At 41.0% G+C, this 27990-nt stretch overlaps 3 protein-coding genes across 5 annotated transcripts in view; 1 reads left to right on the plus strand and 2 right to left on the minus strand.

The window, feature by feature from the left end:
• Nucleotides 1-6813, minus strand: part of SLC44A3 (solute carrier family 44 member 3) — a 100887-nt gene extending 94074 nt beyond the window's left edge. The window contains exons 1-2 of one of the 2 annotated variants that reach the window (XM_081008636.1): nt 6677-6813; nt 3796-3938 (exon numbers count right to left, since the gene is read on the minus strand). The gene's annotated coding sequence lies outside the window, so the exon portion shown is untranslated. Of the gene's footprint in view, nt 1-3795; nt 3939-6002; nt 6544-6676 lie in introns of those variants that run through there. The other variant, XM_081008635.1, reaches the window with a different exon arrangement.
• A 113-nt stretch (nt 6814-6926) lies between these two features.
• F3 (coagulation factor III, tissue factor) lies at nt 6927-18125 on the plus strand. Its single transcript, XM_081008805.1, has 6 exons — nt 6927-7060; nt 10191-10305; nt 12089-12276; nt 14433-14617; nt 15919-16078; nt 17068-18125. Exons 1-6 carry the CDS (start codon nt 6982-6984, stop codon nt 17211-17213), a joined length of 873 nt encoding a protein of 290 aa, XP_080864931.1. The 5' UTR covers nt 6927-6981; the 3' UTR covers nt 17214-18125.
• A 6258-nt stretch (nt 18126-24383) lies between these two features.
• ABCD3 (ATP binding cassette subfamily D member 3) overlaps nt 24384-27990 on the minus strand; it is a 48947-nt gene continuing 45340 nt past the window's right edge. For both annotated transcript variants that reach the window (XM_081008646.1, XM_081008645.1), the window contains exon 23: nt 24384-27671. In XM_081008646.1, coding sequence (XP_080864772.1) covers nt 27594-27671 — 78 coding nt within the window. In that variant the 3' untranslated portion in view covers nt 24384-27593. The remainder of the gene's footprint in view (nt 27672-27990) is intronic.

The raw sequence follows: 27990 nt of genomic DNA on the forward strand, positions 1-27990 counted from the left end.
AGCACACTATGAGTGAAATATTTTTAAAACAGTGATAAGGCTATCACTTTAGGTAGCTGTCCTATTTTCTCTCTGCATCATTCCTTCAACATTTCCAGTTTATCTATACCTATAAACATTTCTGAAAAACCTAAAAGCACAAACTTTCCACATTCCAGCCTGGTTTACAGGTGAAGGACAATATATGAACTAGAATAATAGAAAAGGCATTGCTCCATTTCTTCCAGTGTCCCTACTATCACTGTTGCTCTCCAACTTTGAATACAGACACATTGCCCTCAATAGCCCTACTTTGCACATTTAGCATAATGGAACAGGTATGTTGGACTGGATGAAGGGGACAAATTCAATTTTGTTCCATTTTAGTGAGAAAATCCCTAATCCACACTTTCAGAACCAATGTGTGAACCAAAGCACAATAATTATTCAGAACTTGCACTTCTCTGAATGCATGATGCAGTGCCCATCTACATAATGACTACAAAATGCATATATTAGGGGAAAGTGTACAGAAAAATGCATGTATTAGTGAAAATTACATATAAACCACATTGGATTAGCGGGATTTGCTTGCAAAAGTGTGATAACATTCAAAACTGCATATGTACAAAAATGTGATTTTTAGTAGAAATTTACACTTAAATGCTGGTGAATTTTCATGAGGATTTTTTTTTTAAAAAACAACACACGGATTATTGCAGAAATATGAAGAACTGGATTCAAGATTGGAAATATTAGAAACTGAGAGAAGCCAAAATGGACAGATTCATCCACCCCTAGCAAGTTTACAGTGCCACGATTCCTTCTTGGTATCACATATACAAATGCACAGTCACACAGAGAAATGCTAGCATTAACTAAGCCATATCATTTCAGGCATTTTATGTACACATTCTCCATGAGGCCTGATGAATGTGCACAATGGCTAGTTATGCACAGAGACCACTCAACTCACATTACCCCTAACATATACACACATTTTGCTGGGCATGTTCACACTTGTCACTTTTCCAGAATGGTTGTAAAAAGCAGGTTATAAAGAACAACATTCATATATAGAGAGAGAGAGAGAGAGAAAGAGAGAGACGGACGATTTCCTCTTTCATATCTGTGAGTTACGTCAGCAATTTCTGAGTCACAACTAAAGAATGCTTTACTATTACGGTATATGGTCAAACCTGGAATGTTTATGAGAATGTAGTTTATCATGCCAGCAATCCATACTCATGATTACTATATCATTGGAGAAACAAGAGCAAGTCCAGGCCTGAACAGTTTCTACCTGTGGGGCTGCCTGGATTTCGATAGCTAACTATTACAGTATATCTTGTATGCGGAAAGAATCAGAAATCAACATAGTAGTAGGAATTTGGCTAAGGGTGACTGCATCACATGTTCATAACATTGCATTGAAAAATAATTAACACAGAATATTTGCCACATTATCCTAACTCAATCACCAATCGTTTTGTGTTAATCAGTATGTATTTTCTGCTGGTGCACACACAGCACTCAAAGACTATGATACAGGTAAGGGATCAGACAATAGGAATAAGCTGTCCCTCCACTGTTGTTCAGAAAGGCCCCCCTTAAAACTGCTTTATCCTCTGTGTTTTTAGTCACATTTTGACATTAAGTCTACACTGACATTAAAACTGGTAAATCCTAGCTCAGTTGGGCTTCAGGCGTAGTTGCTGACTCGGATCTGTACTGGTACATGATAGGCTATGGACTGCAGCCTTAACTACATTATCTAAAATAAAAGAGCAATCCAGACCCTTGATCCACTGTACTGGACTGCTGGAGGGAGTCTGGATGCTATAATAATAAGAAACAGAACTCATCAATCATTAACAGCATATAGAAGTCACCATCCCTGTTAAAGGTAGACCTGCTCTCATAAGACTACTGGGGGCAGGGGCAGAAATCCCAGTTTTTAAAAAAACGAAACCATTCCTAGTTAGCTATGAGTGGAGGAAAGAGGGGAATGAGCATCAGGTTTTAAAATTCAAACTAAGTGTCATGGTCTGCTCCAGACAGTGGGTAAAGAATGCCCCAGATCGTATTTTTTGTACTACAGTAACATGGGTCTAGTAGTGCAGTAGTACCAACACTCCCATACACAGCTAAAGTGGCACAGGCATGTGAAAGAGGACATTACTGGCAATGTCAAAGACTACCCCGTAGGAGTCCATAAAACTTGATACAGCTATATTACATTAAGTAATGTGGGTGCACTAGCTGGAGGGTTCTCAAGGTGGGGCTGGTGGACTTTCTCACTGTTTGGATTCTGAGAACTACTTTGAATCAAGATGGCAGATCAAAACATGGTTATGTTGTGACTTCACTTTTTTTGGGCATATATTTTGCCGCCTTTCAGAACATTGGTACCAAACTGGGCACAAGGTTATTGAAGTGAGGTGGCAAAGTTTGTTGATGTTTGGTCAACAGCCACCATTCTGAATTAAGATGGTGCACTGAAAAATCACCTTGACGTGGCTTTGCCCATTTTTCAGCATAGGTTCAATTTGTCTCGTTGCCAAACTCAACACAAAGGTCGCTAAGGCAGGGGCAGTGAATTCTGATACCATTTAGATTCCACATGCCATTTTGAATCAAGATGGCAGACTGAAGTGGAGACTTTGCCTGGTTTTTTGCCATAGGTTCAGATGCCTCTCGAGATACTAGGCATGAGTTGGGGTGTGCGTGCTGGACTTCACAGACATTTGGATGCCAGGTACAAATTTGACTCAAGATGGTAGACTGAAATGTGCCTTTGGCATGACTTTGCCCATTTTTAGGCATAGGTTTGATCACCTCTCAATATATTGTTGCCAAACCCAACACAGGTTTTCCTGCCTGTAGCAGCCATGGTAACTGAAGTAAACATAGTAAGCTACCTTATAAAGAGTTGGGCCATTGGGCCATCTAACTCAATATTGTCTACACTGATTGGCAGCAGCTCCCCAGGGTTTCAGTCAAGAGTCTCTCCCAGCCCTACCTAGTGATGCTAGGAATTTAACGTGAGACTGTCTGCATGGAAAGCAGATGCTCTACCACTGACTTACAGCCTAAAGACTGACATCTCACAACAACTGACAATTTTGCATTCATAGTGTTTTTAAAATATTTCTTGGCAAGACTCTGACTGAGCAATACAGGGCAAAGCACAGACAGTGTTTAGCTAGCATACTGAAATTTAATCTCAAATTTACATTAATTGGGATTATATTAGAATTTTATGCACAACTGAATTTATAAAGCAGTAAAATAAGAGCACATACCAAGACTGACTGGGCATGATCCATTAATGTTTTATTTCCCATAAAATGATGCTGAAGTGACTATAAATAAATTTACATTAAAGAATGTGCTGAGCCTTCAAAGGAATGTACCAAACACTTGGAAGAATATATACCAAGAATGCAGATCTTTTCCCTACCTCTGTCTCCCTTTCTTCTCCCACACATACCAGTAATTAAACTTTACTTAACTCTACTTAACTCACTTTTTATTAGATTGGAATCTAAAGAAGCTTCCTATAATTATTTTGATTTTCCCTTTCCTTCAGCATAGGTTCTATGGTAAAGTGTTGCATTTATTTTAACCTTAACTTTTAACGAATATATGAAGCTGCCTTATGGTGGCCCTTTATCTTCCACACATGTACATCTTTAAACACCCATGTATCTTTTTAGCGGCAGCTGAGCTGAAATGATTATCCAATTATTTTAAAGGCATTATTTTAATGAGGCAATGTATAAGTATTCTATATAAATAAATAAATTCACAGACCTAATTCTTTGAATGAACATTCAGTTGGAAATCTTCACATTCTCTCTACTTCTTTCTCAGAGGTCTTTTATTTCTGGAATGGCACCATATGAAATGAATTCAGCAAAGTTCAATAAGATTTCAGAAGCCACCTGTGTACTGGACTGAAACAGAAAATATTTGCATCATAATTAGCCTGTTTAACGAATACTTATCTTCTATTACATCTCATAGTTTTGTGCAGCTAAAAAAAAAATTGCAGTTTTTCTATATTCACAGACATTGATATTTAAAGATAACACCTTACATGTTTGCATTTTTTATTTTATTCAAATCAAATTTAGCACCATCCTACTACCTATTCGCACAAAATCACAAACAAGTGTATGTCCCTTCCAACAATACTGCCAGATTTTTCTCCCCCAAATCCATGAAATAAATGCTCTCTTTACAAAGCCCTATAGGGAAGTCATGCCCTTACTGGCATGAAGTTTCAAGGGTTTGCCCAACAGGTACTGCAGCCCATGGCCTGACCATTAGGTCCAGTCGCGGACGACTCTGGGGTTGCGGCGCTCATCTCGCTTTATTGGCCGAGGGAGCCGGCGTACAGCTTCCGGGTCATGTGGCCAGCACGACTAAGCCGCTTCTGGCGAACCAGAGCAGCGCACGGAAACGCCGTTTACCTTCCCGCCGGAGCGGTACCTATTTATCTATTTGCACTTTGATGTGCTTTCGAACTGCAAGGTTGGCAGAAGCAGGGACCGAGCAATGGGAGCTCACCCCGTCGTGGGGATTCAAGCTGCCAACCTTCTGATCGGCAAGCCTTAGGCTCTGTGGTTATTTAACCCACAGCACCACCCGCGTCCCAACTGGCTGCATAGTAGCGAGAAATTCCTCAGTTACTGCTTTTTGCAGCTTGGAGATACTGCAAGAAATGAAAAAGCACCTATGTACATACAGCCAAATTACCATTTGAGCAAGTCCTGAGAAAGTACAGGTACTTCCAGGTGACTGTTATTGTGGGGTTGGCGCTCTTCACGCGTACAAGCTTGTCGCAGTGTCCACATGACATCATGGGTCTCAAAATGCCAAACTCTTTCCCCTTTCCTTGTACCACTTTTGATACTTTTTGTGATATAGCAGTACAGTGGTACCTCAGGTTAAGAACTTAATTCGTTCTGGAGGTCTGTTCTTAACCTGAAACTGTTCTTAACCTGATGCACTGTAGCCTTATGAGGCTTTGCCCTCGGGTAGGAAAAAGTATTGCACCCGGGAGAGGGAGTGGGAGTCAACAGACACTCAAGGAATAGTTTCGGAGAAAAAGCTTTATTTCTACCATCCATGAACTGGTAGAAGGAGCAAGTGTGATAGATTCACAAAACAAGCACGGGTTCACAGTCATTTGCACAGAGCATATATTCCCCTTCCAGTTCCCTCCCCTTTCTCCTCCTCTTCAGGAGTCCTGCCCCATGAGTTCCTCTGAGCATGAACAGAAAGCTCCTGTTTTGGACTCTTTTGGACTCTTCCCAGGAAAGGGGGTGAGAAGCCAAAGGGGGGGGGGGTCGAGGAGCCTTGTGGTTCAGCATGTCCAAGATGTTGCAACTGAATGAAATAAGACTCAGTTCTCAGGCTTGCTTTGAACAGAGCCTATTCATTAGCCTTTTCGAAGCTCTCTTGTACTGATAAAAGTAACGGTTTGCCCTTGCACAGCATCTTGTGAGAAACAGAGGAAAACTTTAGCTGTGGATTTTTAGAAGAGAGAAAGAATTTTGGACAGTTTTGAGGCCTGGTTGGGGGTGTGTGACTTCGGGCCTAGGTGGGGTTACCTGTCCTCACCTCCTTCAGCACCACTTTAGCTAATGGGGGCCTCCTGCTGCTGCCCCGCCGCTGCACGATTTCTGTTCTTATCCTGAAGCAAAGTTCTTAACTCGAGATAATATTTCTGGGTTAGTGGTGTCTGTAACCTGAAGCGTCTGTAACCTGAAGCGTATGTAACCCGAGGTACCACTGTATATAAATACTTTTATGTTTTCCCCCTCCCTTCTGTATTCTCATTTTATTATTCCATTTGGGGGTTTTTCCTATTCATTAGTATTTCTGTATTTTGTATGTGCTTATGTCAATAATCTTCCTGTATGAAAAATGACCATAATAATAATAATACAATTTCTTATTGAATTTAAAAAGAAATAAAAAGTAATAAAATAATCGAATCCAGATTTGCCCACCATAGAAAAATCCACATATCCACAGAATTGTAGAGCTGGAAGAAACTCCCAAAAGTCATCTAGCACAACCTCAGCATCTCAACACACCGTCCCGCTCCGATTGGAAACCATTTTGGGCCCCTGCTTAGCTTGTAAGTTGCACTAGCAAGTTTTATCGCTGCGCCCCTGGATGAACAAAATACCTGCTGCCAACGACTCAGTTGCGCTTTATCTGGTCAACAGGTTTCATTCATAATTCTCTCTAGGGAGAAAAAAAAATCATATGGAAACGAAATGCTCCCTGGGTGCTGGACCCACGCGAGGGGAAGAAATCAGCGAGGGGAGGGTTGGACTAGATGTCTCCTCCCCCCTCCCCGGTTGCAGTTAATTTTAGGACTGCCTAAGCCGAAGATGTCCAGTGGCCGCGCCCGTTTCTATAGCGCCGCCGAGGTCGTGTCCTTCGCAGCTTGTTCAAGGGGAACTACAGGGGGCGGGTTGCTCCAGGCTAGGCAAAGCGCCCGGCCTCAGTCGGAAGTTCTCCTTCTCTTCCCTCAAAAAAAAAGGCGCCGCTTTGCTTCGTTCACCCCCCCCCCCGCCATCTCCCTCAGCGCTTTCTTTCCCTTTTCGCCCGTCCTTGCCAAGGCACCTGGGCAGGGGAAAAAGGCGGGAAGCCTCGCTCGCGGCCTCTCCCTCACCTGGCCTACGCGCGGCGCGGGGCAGGGAAGGAAGGAGCGGCCCTCTCGTCTGCGCCGCGGGGGTGTGGGAGCTGAATCACAGCCAGCCAGCCACCGGGTGACTCACGCAGAACACACTCCAGCCAACCCTCCCCGTCTAACCCCGGACTTTCCCGAGGGGGGAGCCGGTACTATAAGAGAGTGAGGAGAAACTCGCTTCCGCGCCTGATTGTTTTTTGCTCGCGCGCGACACGGACACCACGCGCGTTTCGGTCGCGCAACGGTTTTTTGTTTTTTCCCTCCCCTCTCGCCGGACGTTCGAAGGGATGGCGGGCGCCGCCAATAGCAGCCGGGCGCTGCTGCTTCTCCTCTGCGCGCTGCTCTACCTGGCGCGCCTCAGCTCAGGTGAGTCGAGGAAGGCGCGAGACCGTCGCAGCCTTCTGGCTCTTGCTCTCTCGCTCGCTCTCCTTTTTCTGGAACGCTTCGCCTCACCGGGTTGCGCGGGCGCGCAGTCTTGCGCCGCCGAGGGAGCCGGCCGGGACGCCGCTGGATTTTTGTGTGCATGGACTTGCATAAGCATGGGGAAGAATTTTTTTCGCCGTTTTTCCAGCCGAGCTTCTTCCCGCTTTGTTTATAGTACCTCGGACAGAGGGGGTTGTGCATTAAAGGGGTGCGCTCTGTTGTTCTGGTTTGGGCAGACTGAAGCCACAATCCTATATGCAGATCGTATATTTGGAAGGGTCCGCCAGGGTCATCTAGTCCAACCCCCCTGCAATGGAGGAATCCAGGGGTGCCAACTTGAATAAAATAGTTGGGGGCCCAGGTAAGCTGCCCCCCCTATAATCGATCACATGATGGGGCACACACACACACACACACACACACCTATTTGAATGGCAGTGCCCATCAACTTGAAGGGGGGTCTCTAATATTTTATAGGGGCAGAAGGCACCTCAGCCCCTAGGAGATGGACCCTGTGCACAAATTTCAACTGAAGCATCCGTGACATGATGGCCATCCAATCTCTTGCTTAAAAACCTCCAAGAAAGGAGAGTCTGTTCTTGTGGGAGTGCATTCCACCGTCAAACAGCTCTTACTATCAAAAAGTTGTTATTGGTGTTTAGTCCAAATCTCCTTTCTTGCAACTTGAATCCATTGGTTTGGGTCATAGCCTCCCAAGCTGGAGCTACCTGGGTACAAGCTTAGGTTTTGGCTAAAAGATTACTCTTCCCAAAGTGGGAGGATGAAATAGCATGAAAGGTATGGAGTGTGTTGGCTGTGTTTGGAAATATAGTCGCTTTAAGTTATTATGAGGGATGTTCATGATGCTCAAGGACAACATTTGTAGACATGCAAGCCTTTCAGTATTAATGTTTCCCCGGTAGAACCTTTAAAAGGAAAATAACAAAGAGGTACAGGTTTTCAGGAATTTCCAATGGAGGCTCAAAACAGATTATTCATAAATTGTAAATGGGTCGCTGGCAACAGGTGTTTTTTATTTCATTGGATTTTGTGGAAAAGGTAAATCCAGTTGGAGTGGGGGAATAAGGGCTAGCATTTTGATGCTAATGTCACGTATAAAATATGTTAGCATTAGCAGCACTGATCCCACAATAAGCACCTGTGCTAGACATCTTCCTCCACCCCATTTCCCAACTTTTTTCTACAAGACCATTTTCTACCTGAAATCATTTGGCGATTCTGTGGCTTAATGGCACTGTATTTGTCTAGTTCTATGTGATGTGTGAATTTGGTTCTTGTGGATATCACGGGAGCGGATATACTGGGGTACTGTCCTATAAAATAAATGTATTGTTCAGAACAGACAATGGAATGTGGAATTTTTGGAAATTTCATGGAATTATTAATTGTATACATCATACATCACAGACTGGAATTATGAACTGATTGTTGGATGCCTCAGAAGTGGACATTTTGAGCTGTTTTTGTTATAATGGGTTTGTCTGGAAATGATTAGTGAAATCTTAATATTGTAAGTCTTGAAATAAATATTCAAGATCAATATTTTAAACAATTTGCACTGTTAGTTGCAACAATTTTATTGACAAAATATCTGTGCTGTCTTGCCTCACTTTCTAAAGCTAATTAGGTCACAGTGTTGTCGTCTTTAGCTGGATCTAATAAGGGTATTAGGAAACCATTCCGGCCAGTTCTCTAAACCTGAGGTTTTTTGTTCTTAATTACATAGCAATTTACTACATTAAAAAAACCCAGTACAAAACACTTGAACTTGATCATTACCTCCTAATACCTTCCTCTTCATTTTCTGAATAGTGTATATGTTTGTTTGTTTTTATTTAATTTTCTAATTTGGGTATTGATACATCTATTCTATTAAGAATTATTGTTAAGTGGATATACTAAGGAGTACATGCTCATTGTAAACAGAATTCAGTTTATGTATAGTTTTAGTTTGTAGAATTACTTTTCTTACAATTTGTTTTTCAACAAGAATAGAAGCATGCATAACAAAAAAAGATTGATGGCCCATATAGCTGAATGTAATCTGCCAGTTTTTAATGACCAAAATCTAAATTATTGCTTCTGAAGCTTGGGAACCCTCTTAATAAAACATTTTTGTCAAGCATTAGAATGGGTTTAAAGCTTGAGGAAAATTACAGACTGTTCCCAGAATAATAAACAATGTTGTGAAGCTGAGGCTGTGAGGAGCATATAAATGTCCCTGAATAGAAAAGAAATCTGTCTGGAAGTGGAGCATAAGTAAATGAACCTTCTCTGCATATTCAGCATTGAAAAGGGGTTATTTTGCTAAGGTCCATTGAGACTACCATCCTGTTCCCCATAGTGGCCAATCCGATACTACAGAGAAGCTCACAAGCTGGGCATGAAGTCAGTACCCCTCTCCCATTGTTTCTCCCCAACAGCTGGAGGCTCCATACATCCAGCCGCTTATAAGACTAACTCTCCATGAATAAATACAATGAGAGTGTGAGTCCACATTTTCCTCTGCCAAAATCTCAGGTCAGAAATGAGAAACCTGTGGCCCTCCTGGTGTTGACTCCCAGTTCCCATCAGCCCAGCTAGAATGGCCAGTGGCGGGGGACTATGGGTTCTTCTGGCACAACATCGCACCCTTTTTCTCTTCTTCTCCCACACGCTCTCCAAAATCTTCTCCAGAGCTGATTTTGAGGGGATGCCAGGGTTGGGGCTTGGAGAGGAGGGGAGCTTCTCTTCTGCCAGTACAAATCTCTGTGCCCTGTGGAAGTTGTCGTCCAGCAAAAGGACTACGGCAATACTTAGATATTTTGGGCATATCGACCATGCAGATTTGGACTGACTTAACAGTCATTCCTGTCCAACCCTGGAAACTAGTTTTGTGATAGGAATTGGGGGTCTTGGTACCATCTATAAGCTTTGTGAATGGCCATGAAACTGATAAACTGATACATTTTGTAGTTAAACCCTTAGCCATTTGTTGCACACAAAGAACTGTGGGCCATGGAGTAAGCCATATATTGCCTGACTAATCCTTGTTCTATTTCTACTTTTAAAGGCAACTCTGAAGTAATGAAAGCAGTCAACATTACCTGGTCATCCATCAATTTTAAGACAATACTACAATGGGAGCCCAAGCCAGTCAACTATTTTTATACAGTTGAAATAGATGGGTAAGTTGAACATAAACATGGAGATTGCTACCACACATCTAGCCTGGTCTTAGTGTAGTTATTTGAAAGTAAGAACAATTGGTTTCACTGATTTTGCATGAGGCTGCAGTTTAATGCATACTCTTACCACCCTTCACCCTTCCAAAAGCAAAGCCACAGTTGAATGCAGATTTGAGGATGAAGACTTGAGATCTGAAGCTTTCTACTCCCTCATTAAAAAAATATATATCCAGCTACATAGGCTTGAATTGTGTCCCTCTTCTTCTGATTACCACGAGGCCTAATTAGTCTGTTTGCATATTAAGTAGAATTTGTTCCTAAGTAGACTGTTAATTTCTTTTTCTCTCCACATCCTTCTGTTGCCTACAAGGCAAAAAAAGCAGTTTACATGGGATTAGCTTTAACAAGAGTGCTTCCACATGGAGGAAAGTCTACCATTTGGTAATTGTAGTATCTTTGTGCCAGTCTATCGCTGATCTGTGTAATATGCACTGTGCTGTGAGTAAGTTGTGCATGCTCTAATGTAACTGAACTATGGAATCCCAGCAGCAGAACTGGGTACAACTGCTAATATTAGACCAGGAGTGGGAAACCTGTGGCCTGCCAGATGTTGCTGGACTACAGTTGCCATCATTCCTGACTATTGGCCATGCTGGCTGCGGCTGATGGGGAGTTGGAGTCAAACACCACCTGGAAGGCCACAGGTTGCCCAACCTTGTTCTAGACTCTGCATGAGTTTTAAAGTGCCTTGGGGGACACTGTTTTTCTTCTCCACTAGATTAGCTAAGCAAAGGGAGATGATGAAGATCGATAAGTTTTTAAATGATTACTTTGGTTGCTGCTTTTGTTTTGTTTTTAAGCAAAGAGAGCTGGTCAGACAATACTGATGTAAATAGCATTGTACTTTGTATCTGACAAGGACTGTATGGTGGTGCTTTCTGCTAACTTTTGGCAGTGATGAGGTGTACATTCTGATATTACTGCAGTTAGCCAGGTATCGCCACTTAACACACTGGTATATTCCCCACTGAAATAAAAAAAAAGGTTGCCCAGAATTGTGCCTTATGTAAAATAACTGTTTCATGATCAACATGGTATTTCTGGGGGGAAATGATCTAATTTTGATAAATACTGTGCTGCACTTACTTCAGACCTTTGTAGTTAGCTACCTGTCTCTGCTAATATGAAATTTCATACTTAGTTATGTGTAATATCTAGGAATTACACTAAGGTTGTTAATGATTAACAATTCAGGAAGGGATGATAGCTCAGTGGAGAGTACACGGTTTGCATTTGAAAGCCAGATCCTGGTATTTCCAGGTAGAACTGAGAATATCACCTCTGCCACCCTGGAAAGCTGCTACCCATCATTGTCAACAAATACTGAGCTAGATGGACTGTTAGCCGGACTTGGTATAAGGCAGCTCCCTATGTCCCAGTATCAACAAAGATATCAAAGCTATGCATTTTCCTGCTACCTACTGTGTTTTAATTAACAAAGTTGCCCTATAAGTAAAGGTGCTACAGGAAGAAAAAAAAAAATTTTTTTTATTTTGCCTATAAGTAAATTTATTGGAAGTGGCTATTTCCTATTAATTCACAGGCATGAAACTTTTATCTCCCTAATTATACTCTTCATTGCATATTAACATACACAGACAAGCTCACAGCTGGTTTTGTTAATTTGATTGGACCTGTTTACAAAACAGACAAGCTTCATTATAGTGAAATACATTCATTCTATGAAATATTAGCTAATGCAGTATGCTCTTGATCTTTACAGGGACCGATTAGTTCGGAAGAAAATATGCATTCACACTTCGGCAACTGAATGCGACGTTACAAATGCACTGAAGGATGTAAAAGATGTCTACGTTGCTCGCATATATTCCGAAGTGCCAAACAGGGACCCTGATGATTTTGATATCCCACCTTATGAAGTGTCTTCAGAGTTCATACCTTACGCCCAAAGTAAGTAAAAAAATATTAGCTCTTCTTTGTTTTTTCCCCACAGCATGGGGCTCTGCACACAGATTCTAAGTCTTACAAAGTGTTGATATACTTGTCCGTGCACCAGACCTGTATAAAAGTTTATATAGAGAAGGCATCCTATCTGTCTGCTATGCAGCCCTGAAATTCACGGTTAAGGAACAAAACATTAGTTGTGCAGGAAATCCATGCATTAAATGCAGCTGTAGGAAGGCAAGGCTAATTTGACTGGGAGCAGCAATGGTGAGAATATTTCCTCTGCACCATTCCCCCAGTCAAAATTGCCTTTTCCTTTGCTGCGGTTGCTGCTTGCACCATGGTGAGAAAAACTGAGGACAACCCTGTACCTCTTTCCTCCGTGTGTAGCACTATTGGTAGGAAAAATGGCGCAGCAGAGGGAAAGATCAAACATCTTCCCCCTCCTCTGCTTCAATTAAACTGGCAATGCCCTCACAGCACACACATATTGTTTAAATAATGCTGAGATACTAACTCACGCAAGTGGCTGTAAATGTGTGCTTTCTCACTAGACCATCCTACCTGGGATACCATTTTGGTCCTGCGTTTTGTACCATAGCTTGCAGAGTTTGTATCGTAGGATTCTTGTTGATGTACATTGGTTCTTACGCAGACAGGCATGCCAACCAACATGCTGGGCCCATGGAGCAAGGAGCCATAGCCAAGATCTCCCTCCCATACAAAAGACGCCAAACAGTGTCGCCTTTCATTTCTCTCTCTCTGTTGTTACTAATAACATTATGATTTATGGCACACTGTGGTGCACCGCATTGTAAGTGCTTGTACGGCAAGCAAATCAGTCTTCAAGTCAAGTTTTGTGACAGGAGTGGGGAACCTCAGGCCCAGCGACCAAATGTCACCCTTTAGACCTAACTGCAGATTCTCCCAGGCCCCACACCAGCTCTGCTATGTACCCTCAAGTGCTTTTGCCTGGTGAAAATGTGTCCTTCAATTGTGATCATGCTTCTCACTTTCCTGAATGGGAGAGGTGGACATGTAGAAACCTTTTATTTTTGTGTAGCTGAAATGTGGCCTACTGTGAAAAGTGAACACTGTTTAAATTGCTCTGCCTGCTCCACTGGCATGCGGCCCCTGGAAGGCTGCCTATAATAAAGTGTGGCCGTCAAGCTGAAAAAAGTTTTCCCCTTGCCCTTCTCTACAATGCCCTAAGTCAGGGCTGTCTAACTACCAAGAGACTGCGATCTACTCCCACTATAAAAAAACTGGCAGTGATCTACCCATTGGATGACCAGAGTTGTTGAACTTTTTTTAGGAAGCAAAAGTTGAGATTTTTTTTGGAAGCCACAGTTGTTGAGCTTAGGCCTCCCCTAAGACATCTCCTTAATTATGCCATGAGAATATAGCACAGCAAAGCTTTACAGCACAGTCCTGAAAGCTTACTGTGGATCTTTGGTAATAAAATCCGCTAGGATAAGGTTACCAGATTTTTTTCAATGAATCTGGGGACACTTTTCAACTTCCTACTAAATAGATGGATTTTGTCAGGGGACTGATTTGCAAATCCGGGGACTGTCCCTGGGAAATGGGGACGTCTGGTAACTTTACGCTAGGAAGTCCTTTCTGCTGGGGATAACCCGGACTGAAATTCCCAGGCGCCAGAAAAGGTTATTTATGTATGTAACAATTGAGGCCCGTGTTTTCTTAGCCCCAAAATGGAAAGTGAGCGAGGTAACTAAAGAGGATTGGCAACTTAAGTTGACAGAAAATGCACAACTTGCAGATCTAACATACATAAAAAGAGAGCAAGAAGAACACAGGTTTAAAGAAGATTGAAAAACATTTTTTGAGTATATGGAAAGTAACTGTGTACAGTTGAAAACTCTGGCAGCATTAAAATAAATTCAACAGAGTAAATAATCCTTGATGGATGCAAAAGTGGAAAATTGATTTGAATGGTTACAGTAAAATATGCAGGGATGTATAATATGTAAAATGAACCATGGAAAGAGAAGAAGGGAAGTCATTGGATACTTTAAAGTTTGTAAAATGTTTATTTGAAATTGTAAAACAGAAAAATTAATTTTAAAAATTAATTTTTTAAAAAAAGAACCCTGCTCGGAGTTGATTTTTAATCAGTACAAAAACCACTTCTCTTCTAGCTGAGATTGGCGTGCCAACAATCAAAAGTTTTGAACAAAAAGAGAAAACTTTGAAAGTGGAGATAGCAGATCCTCTAACGCCTTACAGATTTGAAGGAAATGGAAGCTTTCGAAGTATTAGGGACATATTCAAAGATGATCTAGAATACACACTGTACTATTGGAAAGATCAAAGTACAGGAAAGGTGAGCATCTGTTTTCAATCTCCCAAGTCTTTAATTTCCTTAATGTTTATAATAAGTACAAAGGACAAGCTGGCAATCTAAACTAAATTTCTACTTAAAAGAAATGAACTATAGCCTTAAAAAGAGTTCTTTAATATTCTGGTCGGAGGCTGTTCTCCAGGTCCCCCAGCCATCTGAAGTGTGGTGCTATTGAAGAAAGGGGCTTTCAGCGGCAAAACCATAGTTTTTGGAATGCTGTCCCAAAAGAAGTTTTCCCAGTGCCTATTCTGGTGGAATTTGCTCCCACAAGTGGTAGTGATGACCCTTGACTTGGATGGCTTTAAAATATGGCCAGATAAATTCCTGGAGGATAAGGCTATGTTCTTCCTCTGCAGTTGGAGGCAGTATGCCTTTGAATGCCTTTTGCTGGAAATCTCAAAGTGGGGGAGAGGTTCTGCTTTTGCGTTTCTCATAGATATAAGCTTAGAAAAGAATGCAGGACTAAATGGGTGCCAGCAGGAATCTTTTTAGGTTCTTATTATGCCTTTCTAGCCCTAAGTAAATACCTTCTTATCTTTACAGACTTTCAGATTAGTATTGGTCTGTTTTTATTTGGACGCTACTTTTGCAGAGCTGCTGCTTTTAGCTTATTTCATATTTTATCGTGCCCTGATATTGTATTTGAATGGCATAACCCTGCAAACTCTATTATTTAATCCATAAAGTTTATGCCTCTGCATAAAAAGTTAAAGGAGACCAAAGTTAACATATATTTATCTTCTTTTGTTTTTGATGTTGAAATTTTAATCCATATTAAGTATTAACCTTTTTCATATTGCAAAAAGGTTAATGTTAGGTACTTAAAAGTAGAGGCTGATGCTAATACTCTTCCTTAAATTTGTTATACATTTACAAACAGGTCTATCTTTATCTTAACCTAGTTTATTTAAGTATTTGAAATATGTCGAAAGCTTCTTTCAAGAAAATGGTGTTTCAAAGGCTACCTTCATTAGTAACAAATGCACAATTTTATGAACGTTAAACATTAAACATACAGTTCAATTTACAATGAAACTATCAGTTTAAACAAACCCAGTACAACAAAATTCAACAGTCACCAACCACCACCAGCATGCAACTATTAACTTCCTGTTCCTACAACCACTTTTTTAAATTTAATGATATGACTATTAAGATGAAAGTACCTTTTCTCCTTTGAGCCTTTAACCTACTATGTACTTTGGACTTGCTTAATCTGTATTCAGAGTGAAGAACTACATTACTTGCAAATACATCTTCAAATACTTTTTTTCTGATTGTAGAAACAGGAAAACACAAAAAGCAACCTCTTTGAAATCCGTATCGACAAAGAGAAGAACTACTGCTTCTATGTTCAAGCTACTGTTCCATCACGCTCAACAGACCGTAGCAGTCAAAAAAGCAGTGTAAAATGTACTAGTGTTAGAAGAGACGAACTGGATGGTATGTATCATGACACCACAAACTTAGCCTTTGGTACATAAATCATTCCTATCAAATTACTTTAAGCCCTTGCTGATGGATTTCAGTTTAGACTGCTTTCTGTGAAAGCTGTTGCCCAGTGATCTCTAGGTGCATTCAGTGTTTTACCTATTTCTTGCTGCTGCAAAGTTGGCACTGCAGATAGTCAGAAGTAGTTTCCTTTCCCAAAATTGTGTTTTCATCTGGTCACTTTCTTTCTTTCACAAGGACTGTCCACTTTTCCCCTAAGAGCCAAATTCATATCCAGAAGTATCGCCATCCCAGTATGGAATTTTGTGGCATATATATTTCCCAATGCAAAACATCTAAGGCATACATATGTTAACTATGTAGCACAATTCTTTGTAAGCTTTAATCAGAAGCAAATCCCAATCAAACTTGGCTGCCATGTCAATGTGCATATGGTTGAAGCCTTAAATGTGGAGGACCTGGAAGTCCTAGAAGGGCTGTATCACATCATTGTTCTGAATGCGTAGGTGGGTTCTAACCAACTTTTGAGTCCTGCATTGGAGCAAATCTATGTTGTTTGTTTGTTTAAGTATGAAGTAGTTTCATAAAAAATACATCATGCTTGGCAGAAGGACTGATTCCACATTAAAGGGATGTGGGCTTTTTTGAGGACTACAGACCAATTAGATGTCGCAAGAATGATGCGGGCTGCTTGGTTTAAGCAACAAACATAGGGAGCTATGTTAGAGAAGGGTTCAGACCACATTGTGCATCCCATGTTTAAACACCAGCCCTGCTTTATATATGATTGTTCCAGACACATAATTAAACTAATGTGATGCCCTGCTTAGGACTCTTAAGATTTTAGCCTTCAAGAGAAACAGCTCAACATATTTCAGGTTTGGAATCCAGATTAGTTTTATTTGAAAACATATCCAATAGCTGTTGGGTGAAAAACATGTCCTTGAACTGACTTTGTGCCTTTTTTTCTTCTTCTTCAGGTCTTGAATTAGAAGTAATTCTTATAATAGCAGCTGTTGCAGTTGGAATCATCGCTCTAATTATTATTTTATCTGTGGTTGCATATAAATGCACAAGATCAAAGCCTGCAGCAACAAAAAAAGAGAGTGTGCCCCTAAATGCATAAGGGGGAGAAACACTAAAGACAAATCGGCGTTATTGCTGCAAAGGTGACAGCTCAGTCAGTAGAGCATAAGACTCTTAATCTCAGGATTGTGGGTTCAAGCCCCATGTTGGGCAAAAGATTTCTGCATTGCAAGGGGTTGGACTAGATAACCCTTGTGGTTCCTTCCAATTCTACAATTCTACGATTTTATAACTCCATAAGAAATTCTCCTACCTGTGGAAGCAATGACCACAGACCCTTCAATCAAGGGGCGTTTGTTGTTTCTGTGAAACATTTATAGTTAAAACACTATTTTAAAAACCTGTTTTATTCGGCAGCAACTGTGATAACTTGTTTTAAAATGTGTTAACTGACAGATATGGTGAAAATACTACTGTTTCTTTTGCACTTTGGGTGTATATTTAGATCTGTGGTTCTGGGTACATTAGCTGGTACGGGTTATAAGATGCTGTAAGTGTAAGGAAAGGGTTTTACACTCTTGACAGACTTTATATAATGCGTTATGGTGTGAATCAATATAAAACATTAGAATGTGCCAGATCCAGGTACGTGCTGTAAAGTTTGAAAGTTCTGAAACTGACTTTGAAGTTCCCCAAAGTTGATGGCCAACATTATCGGCATCCACCTTGAAATACCTGAATACGTACAGGATATATCATACCTGTTATGTATCAGGATTTAGCACTTTAAATTTATACTGCTTATTAACTGCTGGACAGAGACAAAATTAACTATTTAAAGTGGTGTATGTTTATAAACAAAGTTGATGTAATTTGACATTCTTTGTGTTACTACGTACAATCAATGTTATATTTATGATTTTTATGAATGGGTGTTTATTTTTGTATATATTGCACTAACTTATTATATCTAATTTTTACAGAAATAAAGGTAAATGGGAATAATGGAAAATTCTTGTTTCTTGAATGGAGGGAGGGTTTGTCATCGCTAGATGCTAAATGATTATGGCTTAGCGGCATGCCAATAAACTACCGTACTCATTACTGTACATTTAATCTCAACAATGGCTCCACTTGCAGGCTTACTGTGGAAATGCATGGGTTGTATACAAGTCTATTTCTACTCTGGGTAGACCTACTGAAATTAATGATTTGAAGTTAATCATGTCCATTAACTTCCAAGAGTAGGACTAGCATTGGATAGAAGCACATATAATTAAAATAGAAAATAGAACAGAATCAGAATAACAAACTTGGCTGTGATATGATTAACAGATGGATTTTAGGTACATGCTCCCTTTTTTAGTGGTGCAACAATAAAACTGCTGGCACATTTGTAAAGCTAAGCAGGGTCCAGTAAGGTTTCAAATTGGATGGGGAATCCCGTGTTGAGATTCCTACATTGCAGGTGGTTGGACTAGAGAACCCTTGTGGTCCTTTCCAGCTCTAGGATTCTATATCCTTGCACTATGAGCCAGCTCTGCTTTTGGCACTGAAGCAGCACCAACCTGAGGTGCAGCAGGGGATGCCACAGAGATCAGGAGAAATTATGCACAGGCAAACAGATGTGTATATTTACAAATTATTTCTAGAGCAAAAAAAGAGAGTGCAAAGTGGAACAGCTCTTCCCCAGTTCCTCCTACTGACAATCCCTCCCCTTTTAAGCCTAGTACATCTGACCCAAAGGAACAGTTCCCCAAACCTTAACTACCCTGCAATAAAAATTTATAGAGCACCAACAATAAAATGCCAAAGGAAGCTGCCTTAAACAAGGTCAGGCCAAAGTTAAAGTTCATCCAGCCGCAGATCTCTCCTTGACAAGGGACACGTCCAGTCCTACCCAGATTTTTTAAAAGCAGATTTTCCAGCTGCACAAATAACCTGGCAGTCACCCCACACTAAAAACAAGTGGACACAAGCTTTGCTCCCTGCTTACACCCTGCATAAGTAGTGGTTTCTCCGTAGGAGACAGTAGTTTTTCTCTACTAACTATACTGTCACCAACAGGACAATCCAATGGCCACTGCAATTCACAGCACTGCTGTAAATATTGGGCATTGAGTGTGTGTGCTCCATGGCCTTGAGGAACAAAGTCAAATTCTTTGCAGGGTTGCCAAATTACAAGAACACTGCTATGATTCTTGCTACCATAGTGCCACTGACTGAATGGGACATCAGACCAACTGAGGCTTTGCACTAGTTGCACTAGTTGTAGAAGGAACACAGGGTGCAAGATGGGCCTAAGTTGCAAAACCAGGAGTAGTTTAAGATGTGACAAAGCATTATGTGCCTGAAGATGAAGTAGAGCATATTCTTGCACCTGTTGATACAAAACACCCTAAACAAGCTATTTTATACCTATGTTTTACAGTGCTGAACTTTCTGTTTCCTTGGGTATGTTAAATAACTAATTGTTGCTGCCATGTTGGCATTCATATAAATCTAAAACCTTGTTTAGGTGCAGTAGAGTTTAATTAGTGTGTCACTAGCACAGTAGATGATAGACAGGCTGCTGCCAAAATGCATATAATGAAAAGAATGTGATTATGAGCTTAAGTTGGAACATGGCTCATGTGACCATTTAGGACAAAGAGCTTATAGCGTTGCACAAACCTCTCTCACACAGAAACATTTCAAGATTACCAGGCTATTGCATTTCTGTTGCTTAAATCCCTCACCTACCTCATAATCCTGATGCTGAAGTGATGACCAGTTCAGCCGGCGCATGGTACAAAAAATGCTATTAGACCAAATAGTTTTGATTTGGTTGGGGGGATTCAAATTTCACAGATCCCTCATGACTTGGTACAAATGAACTGTTCCCTTGCATCAGTTGAATTGGCTTTGCAGACAGCTCTTTGCTAAGTTGAAGCTCTCAAGCTGCACACATAGTCTTCCTAATAAAATGGAAAAATCAAGGCACTCTCACCCACCTGGAGATTCAAGCTCTCTTCCTGCCACCTGAAGGGGGTCAGCCAAAACTGGAGACTTCAGGTCAGCCCTGGAGGTACAGCAACCCTTCCTTGTACTCTAACTAACTTTTATAGGCATATTGGATCCCATTTTATTTCCTCAGTAGTTTCTCTATATTTGCGGTACTCAGATGAATGTTATGCCTCATTTTTAAGCGCAGATTCCAACTCTAGGATGACAGAAAATATAGCTAGGGTCCTTGTTGCAGCCATCAGAATAGGTCACAATTATTAAAGGGAAGATTTCTAAATTTCAAAGTCCATCTAAAAACAGAGAGTGTTCGACAGATTTTCCAATGAGAGTTAGTCATGGCACCACCGCTAAGAAGACATTTTTTGGAGTGGGAAGTAGTTGAGGGATTGGGAGGCTACCTTCTTCTGTTCCCTCCCTCTCCCAATTAAGCTGTCTCCAGGGCTGAGAGGTGAGGAGCACAGAATGGGGAAATTACCAGGACCAGCCCTGTGACCTCACCAGGGGTTGTCCCTAGGCCTTCTTAGGTGCAAGGCAACACAGTCAACTGACCTTCCGTAACTGCTCATGTTGAAGCATTGAACATTAATATTTGTGGTCCCCCCCTTTAAAAAAAGTCATCAAGCTACTTTACAATAATGTGTAGCTGTAGCCATATTATGGGTATATATCAGTTGAAAAACATTTGGTCCTTCGGATACTGTTGGGACTATAGCTCATACTCTTCCTCACCATTGTCCATGCTGTCTGCGGTGGGTGGGAGTTGGCTTCTCACAACACCTAGGAAGAGCTGGGTTGGTAAGGAGAAGATGCCATGAGTTTCAGCCTCTTCTATTCCAATATGGCAACATACTGAGGTCTACCCATTGCTCTAAGACCAGGCATTCTCACAGCAATGTTAGAGGGCAGATGCTGTGGTTGTGTTTTGTGACTGGGCAGGAACCCTTTGGGAGCCTCATGGAAGCTACTCTGAATGCTCTAAAGGGTGAGATACACGTGGTAACAAAGAAAGAAAGAAAGAAAGAAAGAAAGGGAAAGAGAAAGAAAGAAAATGGCAGTATCTGAAGCAACATCTCCTTGCTGCAAGAAGTGGAATAGATGTATAGGTGCCATCTCTGCTGCTGCTTCCAGGAAAAATTATTTGCTGAGTGGGAAGTCTTGTATGCAGTTGTGTCAGAGCAAGATCCAGATCCAGAATTCTCCAGTGTTAAGATGGATGGTGTGTGCTCACTGCAGTTACCCTTTGCTATCTTTTATCTGTAGCTAGATGTGTGTTCAGCAATCATATTATCCTTTGACTGCAGCCATTGCATGCCTGAATCCTTGCTCCAGTAAAGTTTGAGTATACAAAGCATTGCCCCCTTTCCCTTCCTGGCCCCCTCGCTAGAATTTAGATTCTGGGAATGTAGGCTTCACTTTACAAGCCGGATGAACTTTGGCGGGAGACAACAAAGAGTATATTAACATTCCTGTGGTCATTAGCAAAGATAATCTTGCCTTCATTTGCATGCCGAGGCTGATATCTGGAGAGAGAAAAGCCTTATTAAATTCCCTTTATAAACAAGGTATCTGGTTCCCGTCAATGCTTTAAACAAGGCAACCTTGTTGTAAAGGCAAATAACTGTGTCATGACGCTGGTATTTCTTAAACAGAACTCGTTGGCCTACGACTCCACAGCACATCAAAGCACACTCCACCTTGGGGGTTTTAAAATATCAGGCTATTTTATCACTAGCTCTTGGAAATCAAAATAGCAACTGCAATTGAAAAAAGTACTACTAAGCTGTACTTTTGTGCAAGTATGATTGAACTGAACCAATAACATCATCATCATCATCATCATTATTATTAACCTGCCCATCTGGCTGGGTTTCCCCAGCCACCCTAGCACACGTCCAGCAACAGGACAGGACAGGATGAGATGGCAATGGGAGAGGTCCAATTTGGAGACAGCACCTGTGAAACAATGATGCTGGCTGCTGCCTCACCCCACCACATCCCTGTCCTGGTGAGTGGGGATGCGGCTGTCATTCTGCCCATATCTAAGCCAAACCATGGTTAAGCGAGAAAGACTGGGTGTGTGGATAACTCACTATAAAAATCACAGCACTCTGCTCCTCATCCCCCCTCCCCATATCCTGCTGCTGCACTACTTGGAAGCAAGCTATGGTTTGGCTTAGCGCTACATCTGAACCAAGGTTCCTGGTTTGCCTTGTTCCAAACAAACCATAAGCTGTTGCCAGTGTTTGTTCCTGGCTTGCAGCTCACTGTTCATCAGGAGTGAGACAAGCCACAAGCCCTGGTTTGTGCATAATGCTAAACCAAACCATGGTTTGGCTCCAGAGAGCACAGTAGCAGGATGATCATGTGAGCAGAAAAGCAGTTGCAATTTTTACTGCAAGGACTTGTATGTTCAGTTAGCTGCTAAGCCAACCATAGCTAACTGGGCCATTGTCTGATACACTGGTGGCATTCTTTTAAAAAAATGCTTACAGGAGTATATTGGTTTGGAAGAAATTAGTATATCCTTATAATGACCATTTGAAAAAATGTACTCTAAGGAAGTTAGAACCTCTGCTGGAGATGGAAAGGGTACCAAGTTGGGAGAGCAGGCCAAACTTGTGCGCAGCCTGTAGCACCACAGAGCTGGCCTACAAATTGATGAGGTAGCAAGGAGAACATTACTAGAATACTCTTCATCATCCAGCACCAATAGGGTATATCTTAAAAGAGGTCTCTCTCCCCTTTCTTCTCGCTCACACCAATGAAGAAATGTCATCATGCTTAATCAGATTTTTGAAAATCTGCTGCTCATAAATCACTTAAACATTGCAATCTCTCTTCAAAGCAGGAGAAACCAAATTTGTCCTTGAAAAACCATGACTTTACAAACCAACTGGTTAGCCTTTGAGCCAACTTGTGAAATGGGAGCTACCATCTTAATCACTGCCACAGTAAAATGGCTGCACATTTCATTTGGTGGAACAACAACTCTCAGAGATGACAAAAGGCAGCAAACATTTCTGTATAACACTTTCGTTATAGGATGTCTGTCGTTTACAAATTACAAATTACCTATTAAATGGAGATCCTTTGTCCAATCTGTCTAAAATTTGGCAGATTCAATGCCTTGGAGCAGAATACTTGGATCAGACATTTCAATGGCAGCCAGACAACCCTACCTCCATTAAATTACCAGCATCTGAAAACTGAAATCAACTGAAAAACTGAAAAACTAGAAAAATATAACTGAAAAGACAAACATAAAAATGATTTGTTTAATTATTTATTTGCTCTAGTCTAGTACATCCCTACACAAGATGTTGAGGATCAACCACGGCTTTACCAAATTTACGCTTGACTTCAACAAATCCACTAGGATGCTTCCCAGCACAAGCCCCCTTTGAATGAACGGGGAACCCATTTGATGAGAAAACTACCATGTCATCCAATGTATTATGAGGATCTTTGAACAGCTGCAGCCCAAAGGAGGTGACATGACTGGGAGAGTGTTCTACAAAGCTCAATTTTTACATACATTGTGGCTTCTTAAAATAACACCTCCTGGGCTAACAGCTGACACGTGCAGGGAAGAAGCCCCCCTGCCTTAGTTCTGCAAGCTGCCATTTCTCCGGCTTGTGCAAGCAAGCAGAAAGCATGGGTCAGCTTGCAGAGCTGACATGCAAGGAATAAGCTTCTCTGCGGGTTGGATCTACCCTGTTCCTCCTGCTTGTGCAACAGAAGCAGGAAGGACAGGGCAGCGATCCTGCACTGTTTTTTCTAGAAAAAAAGCACTGATTCTCAGTACTCTGATGGCTTCATTGGGTGTAGATAAGATACGCACCCCTTTCATGTATAAAATTTCTTTACACACACACAAACAAACAAACAAACAAACAGGGGGTTAACTCTGTGGTAGATGGAAGACATGCTTGCCATAGTAACATGGTAGCAATTCTGACTTACGAGTAATAGTTTGATTTAAAAGTATGATTATTTGTCATTGTACCGGGCACCAGTCTCTTAAAATATGAGCTACTGATCCCAAATTTGTTGGGATATGGACACCTATCTGTAAAGCTTGGGTACAGGAAATGGTGTCCTCTAGAAGCTGTAGATTACAATTCCCAACAGTCCCAGCCAGCATGGCCAACGGTAAGGAATAATGTTGCAGTCCGTGACATCTGAAGAGCGGCACCGCTGGCTGGCCTTGCTATGAGCTTTAAAAATGTTCAGAATGAGACCAGTTTTTTCAAAAAGCCAAGGATCTTTGTCTCAGATTTATTATTCCAGAGGCACTTATATAGAAAAATCTTACATTTAGATAGTGTCTTTCCTCTCAAAGGGCTTTACAAGCTACAATATATTAAAGTACAGCAATTATGTCCCATTAAAATGGGAGCCATCTATGATCACCAGAGTACCAAATACCACCAGAATGAAGACATGGACCTGCTTCATTTGTGCTGACCTTCCCATCACCCCAAGAATTCCAGTTCAAGCAATCATAAAAGCAGCGATCAACATACAAGACTATAGCACAAATTCATAGCTGAACCATGTTTCTGAATGATTACTCACCACATCTCAAAAAAATTCTTCAACTAAAAAGCATAATCTCAAACACTGCTTCCTTTGAGCACTGCTCTGGTTCATTTTGCATTCATATACTTACTATCTCATGAGGTCAGACTATTTTTGATGACTTGATAAGAGTAGGGATATAGCAACTTGAGATGTCGCAAAAGCCAAGACCATTTCTGAATACGGAGTTCCCCTGGACTTTGTATCTGGTGTTTAATTCAAAGAATCAGTTTTATTGGTTAATGGTTACTGAATTTAATTTTGTCTATCAAATAGAGCAGATAAACAACGCTTGTGCTCAGTGTTAAGTCTCAAACAGCAACGGCTTTTGGCTATCTGCAAAAGATGTTCTATAAATAATGGGTACTTTCTGCTAGTTAGTGACAAAAAAATACAATATTCTTAAAAAAACCTCATCTACTACTACTCAATTTTAGTGCGGACGTTTCTGAAAAAAGAATACAAATATTGAAAAAGCTGCATTTTCCATTCTAAAAAAATTATAGCAGTTCTTTAAAAAACAGATGCATTCAAGAAAACCACTCCCTCTCAAGAACAGCCACTACATAATATCAACTTGAAAGGCAGGTGTTATTTGGGAAAAGGAAGCTTCACTAACAGCAGAGCTACCTGATTCTCATAGGTTATATGTACCTCTGAATCAGATCATCACTAAGCTGAAACTGCTGGGCTAGAAGATCTATCTGTGGAATCAGTTTAACATCAGCCTTTGCAACATGATCACCTTGCAGTAACCACATGCTGGCTATCACAATCAGTATCAGAAGCAGTCTGCCCAAGTTGTTCAAACAAACAAAAGTGGGAGTACAGAAGGGCAACTCCTTGCCATACAAAATACAGTCATACCTCGGTTTTCAAACAGCTTAGTTCTTGAATGTTTGGGCTCCCAAATGCCGCAAACCCGGAAGTGACTGTTCCAGTTTGCGAACTATTTTTGGAAACCAAACATCCGATGGGGCTTCCACGGCTTCTGATTGGCTGCAGGAGCTTCCTGCAGCCAATCAGAAGCTGCGCTTTGGTTTCCGAACATTTTGGAAGTCGAACGGACTTCCGGAACAGATTCCATTCGACTTCCAAGGTACAACTGTATGGAGAAAAAAATTGAAATGATGACAGATAAAGTTAGTTCAGTTTTTAAGCTGCTTCCAAGCTCGATCCTTCTGTAGCTCTCCACCGATTATTCATATAAAATACATGAAGAAAAATGGCATTTATAAACAGTGGACTCAAGCACCGTATTGGGAGCAGCATGAGGAGAACAAAAATTTTGCAGGCGGTATCTTACTGTGAAAGGGGGATATTCAAGACTGGTGTGTGGTCACTAACAACTTATGTTGATTTTACAGCAAAGGGTGGAGGGAGAAAGACAGCGATCACATTTATTTGCATATGTAGTGCATGCCTTCTTGTAGTGTATTTCCAGGTTACATCACATGAACAAAGACACATACCTAGACCTGTGTCATACTCCATGGGTTTTCAAAAATTCCTATGGGCTAAATGGCATATTATTGATCAGCCAGACTAGTTAGGCACTGTCTTCCCAGCCCCATATACGGGGCTACCTCTAAGGAATGATCCCATAACATCATATAGCAACAATAATCACTTCACTTGGAAAACTGATACTCCTTAAAGCCTCAGTTATATGTGCTCTTGCCAGCATCTTTAAGTTTGCGATTGGCTTATTATCAGTTTGGGAACTGCTCATGTAACATTAAGCATTAGGTAGTTGGCATGGAAGTTATTCCTAAGAGGCAAACACACACAAAAATGATCACATAACAGGACACAGTTCTGAAAGGCTTTGAACTGCTGTGTCTCAGGCAATGAATGTGGAACATACACACACGCCCCAGAAAGAAAAGCATATCACCCTGTAAAAGTAAATAAATCTGAATTCATGGGGCAGGTGCCCTTGGCGTTTTATTAGGAACCTGTGCACAGCTTCCCAAAGCTATCAAATGGATCAGACCCACTTCTAAATATTAACATCAGTGATCTCTGTTTTGAAATACAGATGTGAGTTCCTATGTTTAACTTTTTATTTCTCTTTATTCTCCAACTTTCCCAGCTTCCTCATTCCTCTTCATTTCCCCCCACTTCCCTTCCCAGAAGTGCACGAAGCACAGGCAACAACAGAATAGAATTTTATTTTATTTTTTGAGCCGGATAGAAGACTGGGACCAAAAGAGCAGTGGGAAGCTGTGGACAGAGACTGAGAATGAGATCTTCACTGGAATAAACTCAGATCTTAGCAGTTAGAAATGTAGGTCCAAGGTTCACTTCTCTCCCAATGTTCCTGCAAAACAGAGCCTCACCCACCCTTGGCCAAAGGAAAAGCTTGCTGCCCTGTGTAATGATGCAATAGAACAGGCTAGTACTGCCCTGAAAAAAGGTATGATATTCAGTACAATGAAATGATGCATCTGGATATGACACAGAAATTCACGTCTCTTTGCACTGGGAGCAGAGGAGGTAGCGACCCTAACTTTAATAAGGGTTCTTCCCCAGAGGAAGCAAAGGTCAAACAGAAGTCAAATTAGTTGACTTCAGAATGTTTACATCCCAGGATGAATCAAAGTTACAGTGATTTAAGCCCAATTTAATTTAGGCAGGTTTTAAAAACCACAAGAATAAGGACATTCTTAGTACATAGTAATATTTAAACCAACATATACACAAATTAGTAATATCCTACATTATAATAAATGCCTCGACAGCTTGTTTTGGACACTTTGTTATCCTACACTTAGTAATTGGTTTAAAGAATGAGCCATCTGTTAAATTACATTGTACTTTGTGCCTTTCTATGCCCCGTGCTGTTTTCAGTCACTGAAGTAGGTTGTAGATTTATGCATTATTGTTGTTTTTAAGAACCAAATTCAATTGTATCTTCAGTAATCCTCTTGAACTCATAGTTTCCTCTTCCATCCATGTGAAGGTAGAACTGAGGAGAAGGAAAAATACATATTAGCTAACTTGATTTTAATATATACTCTGTGTTTAAATAAGGGTTGTCTACAGAAACTCCTATCACCACATTGCTGCTTGGAAAGAACACTGTAAAATGTTGCATGTCTTATACCTCCACCTGGTGGCATTGACAGGAGCTCCAACTATTTATTTTGTGATGATAAAGTCATCCGGTTGCTGAAGTTTGGTCTCATAACTCTGACCACGTGTTCAACTCTTTACTACTGAAATATGCAGACAAATGGCTAAAAAGAATGGTGAATTCTTCACATATTTAAAATTGCTTATGAAAT

The sequence above is a fragment of the Podarcis pityusensis genome, assembly GCF_964106645.2.
Source record: "Podarcis pityusensis genome assembly, chromosome: 6".
NCBI classification, from domain to species: Eukaryota; Metazoa; Chordata; class Lepidosauria; order Squamata; family Lacertidae; genus Podarcis; species Podarcis pityusensis.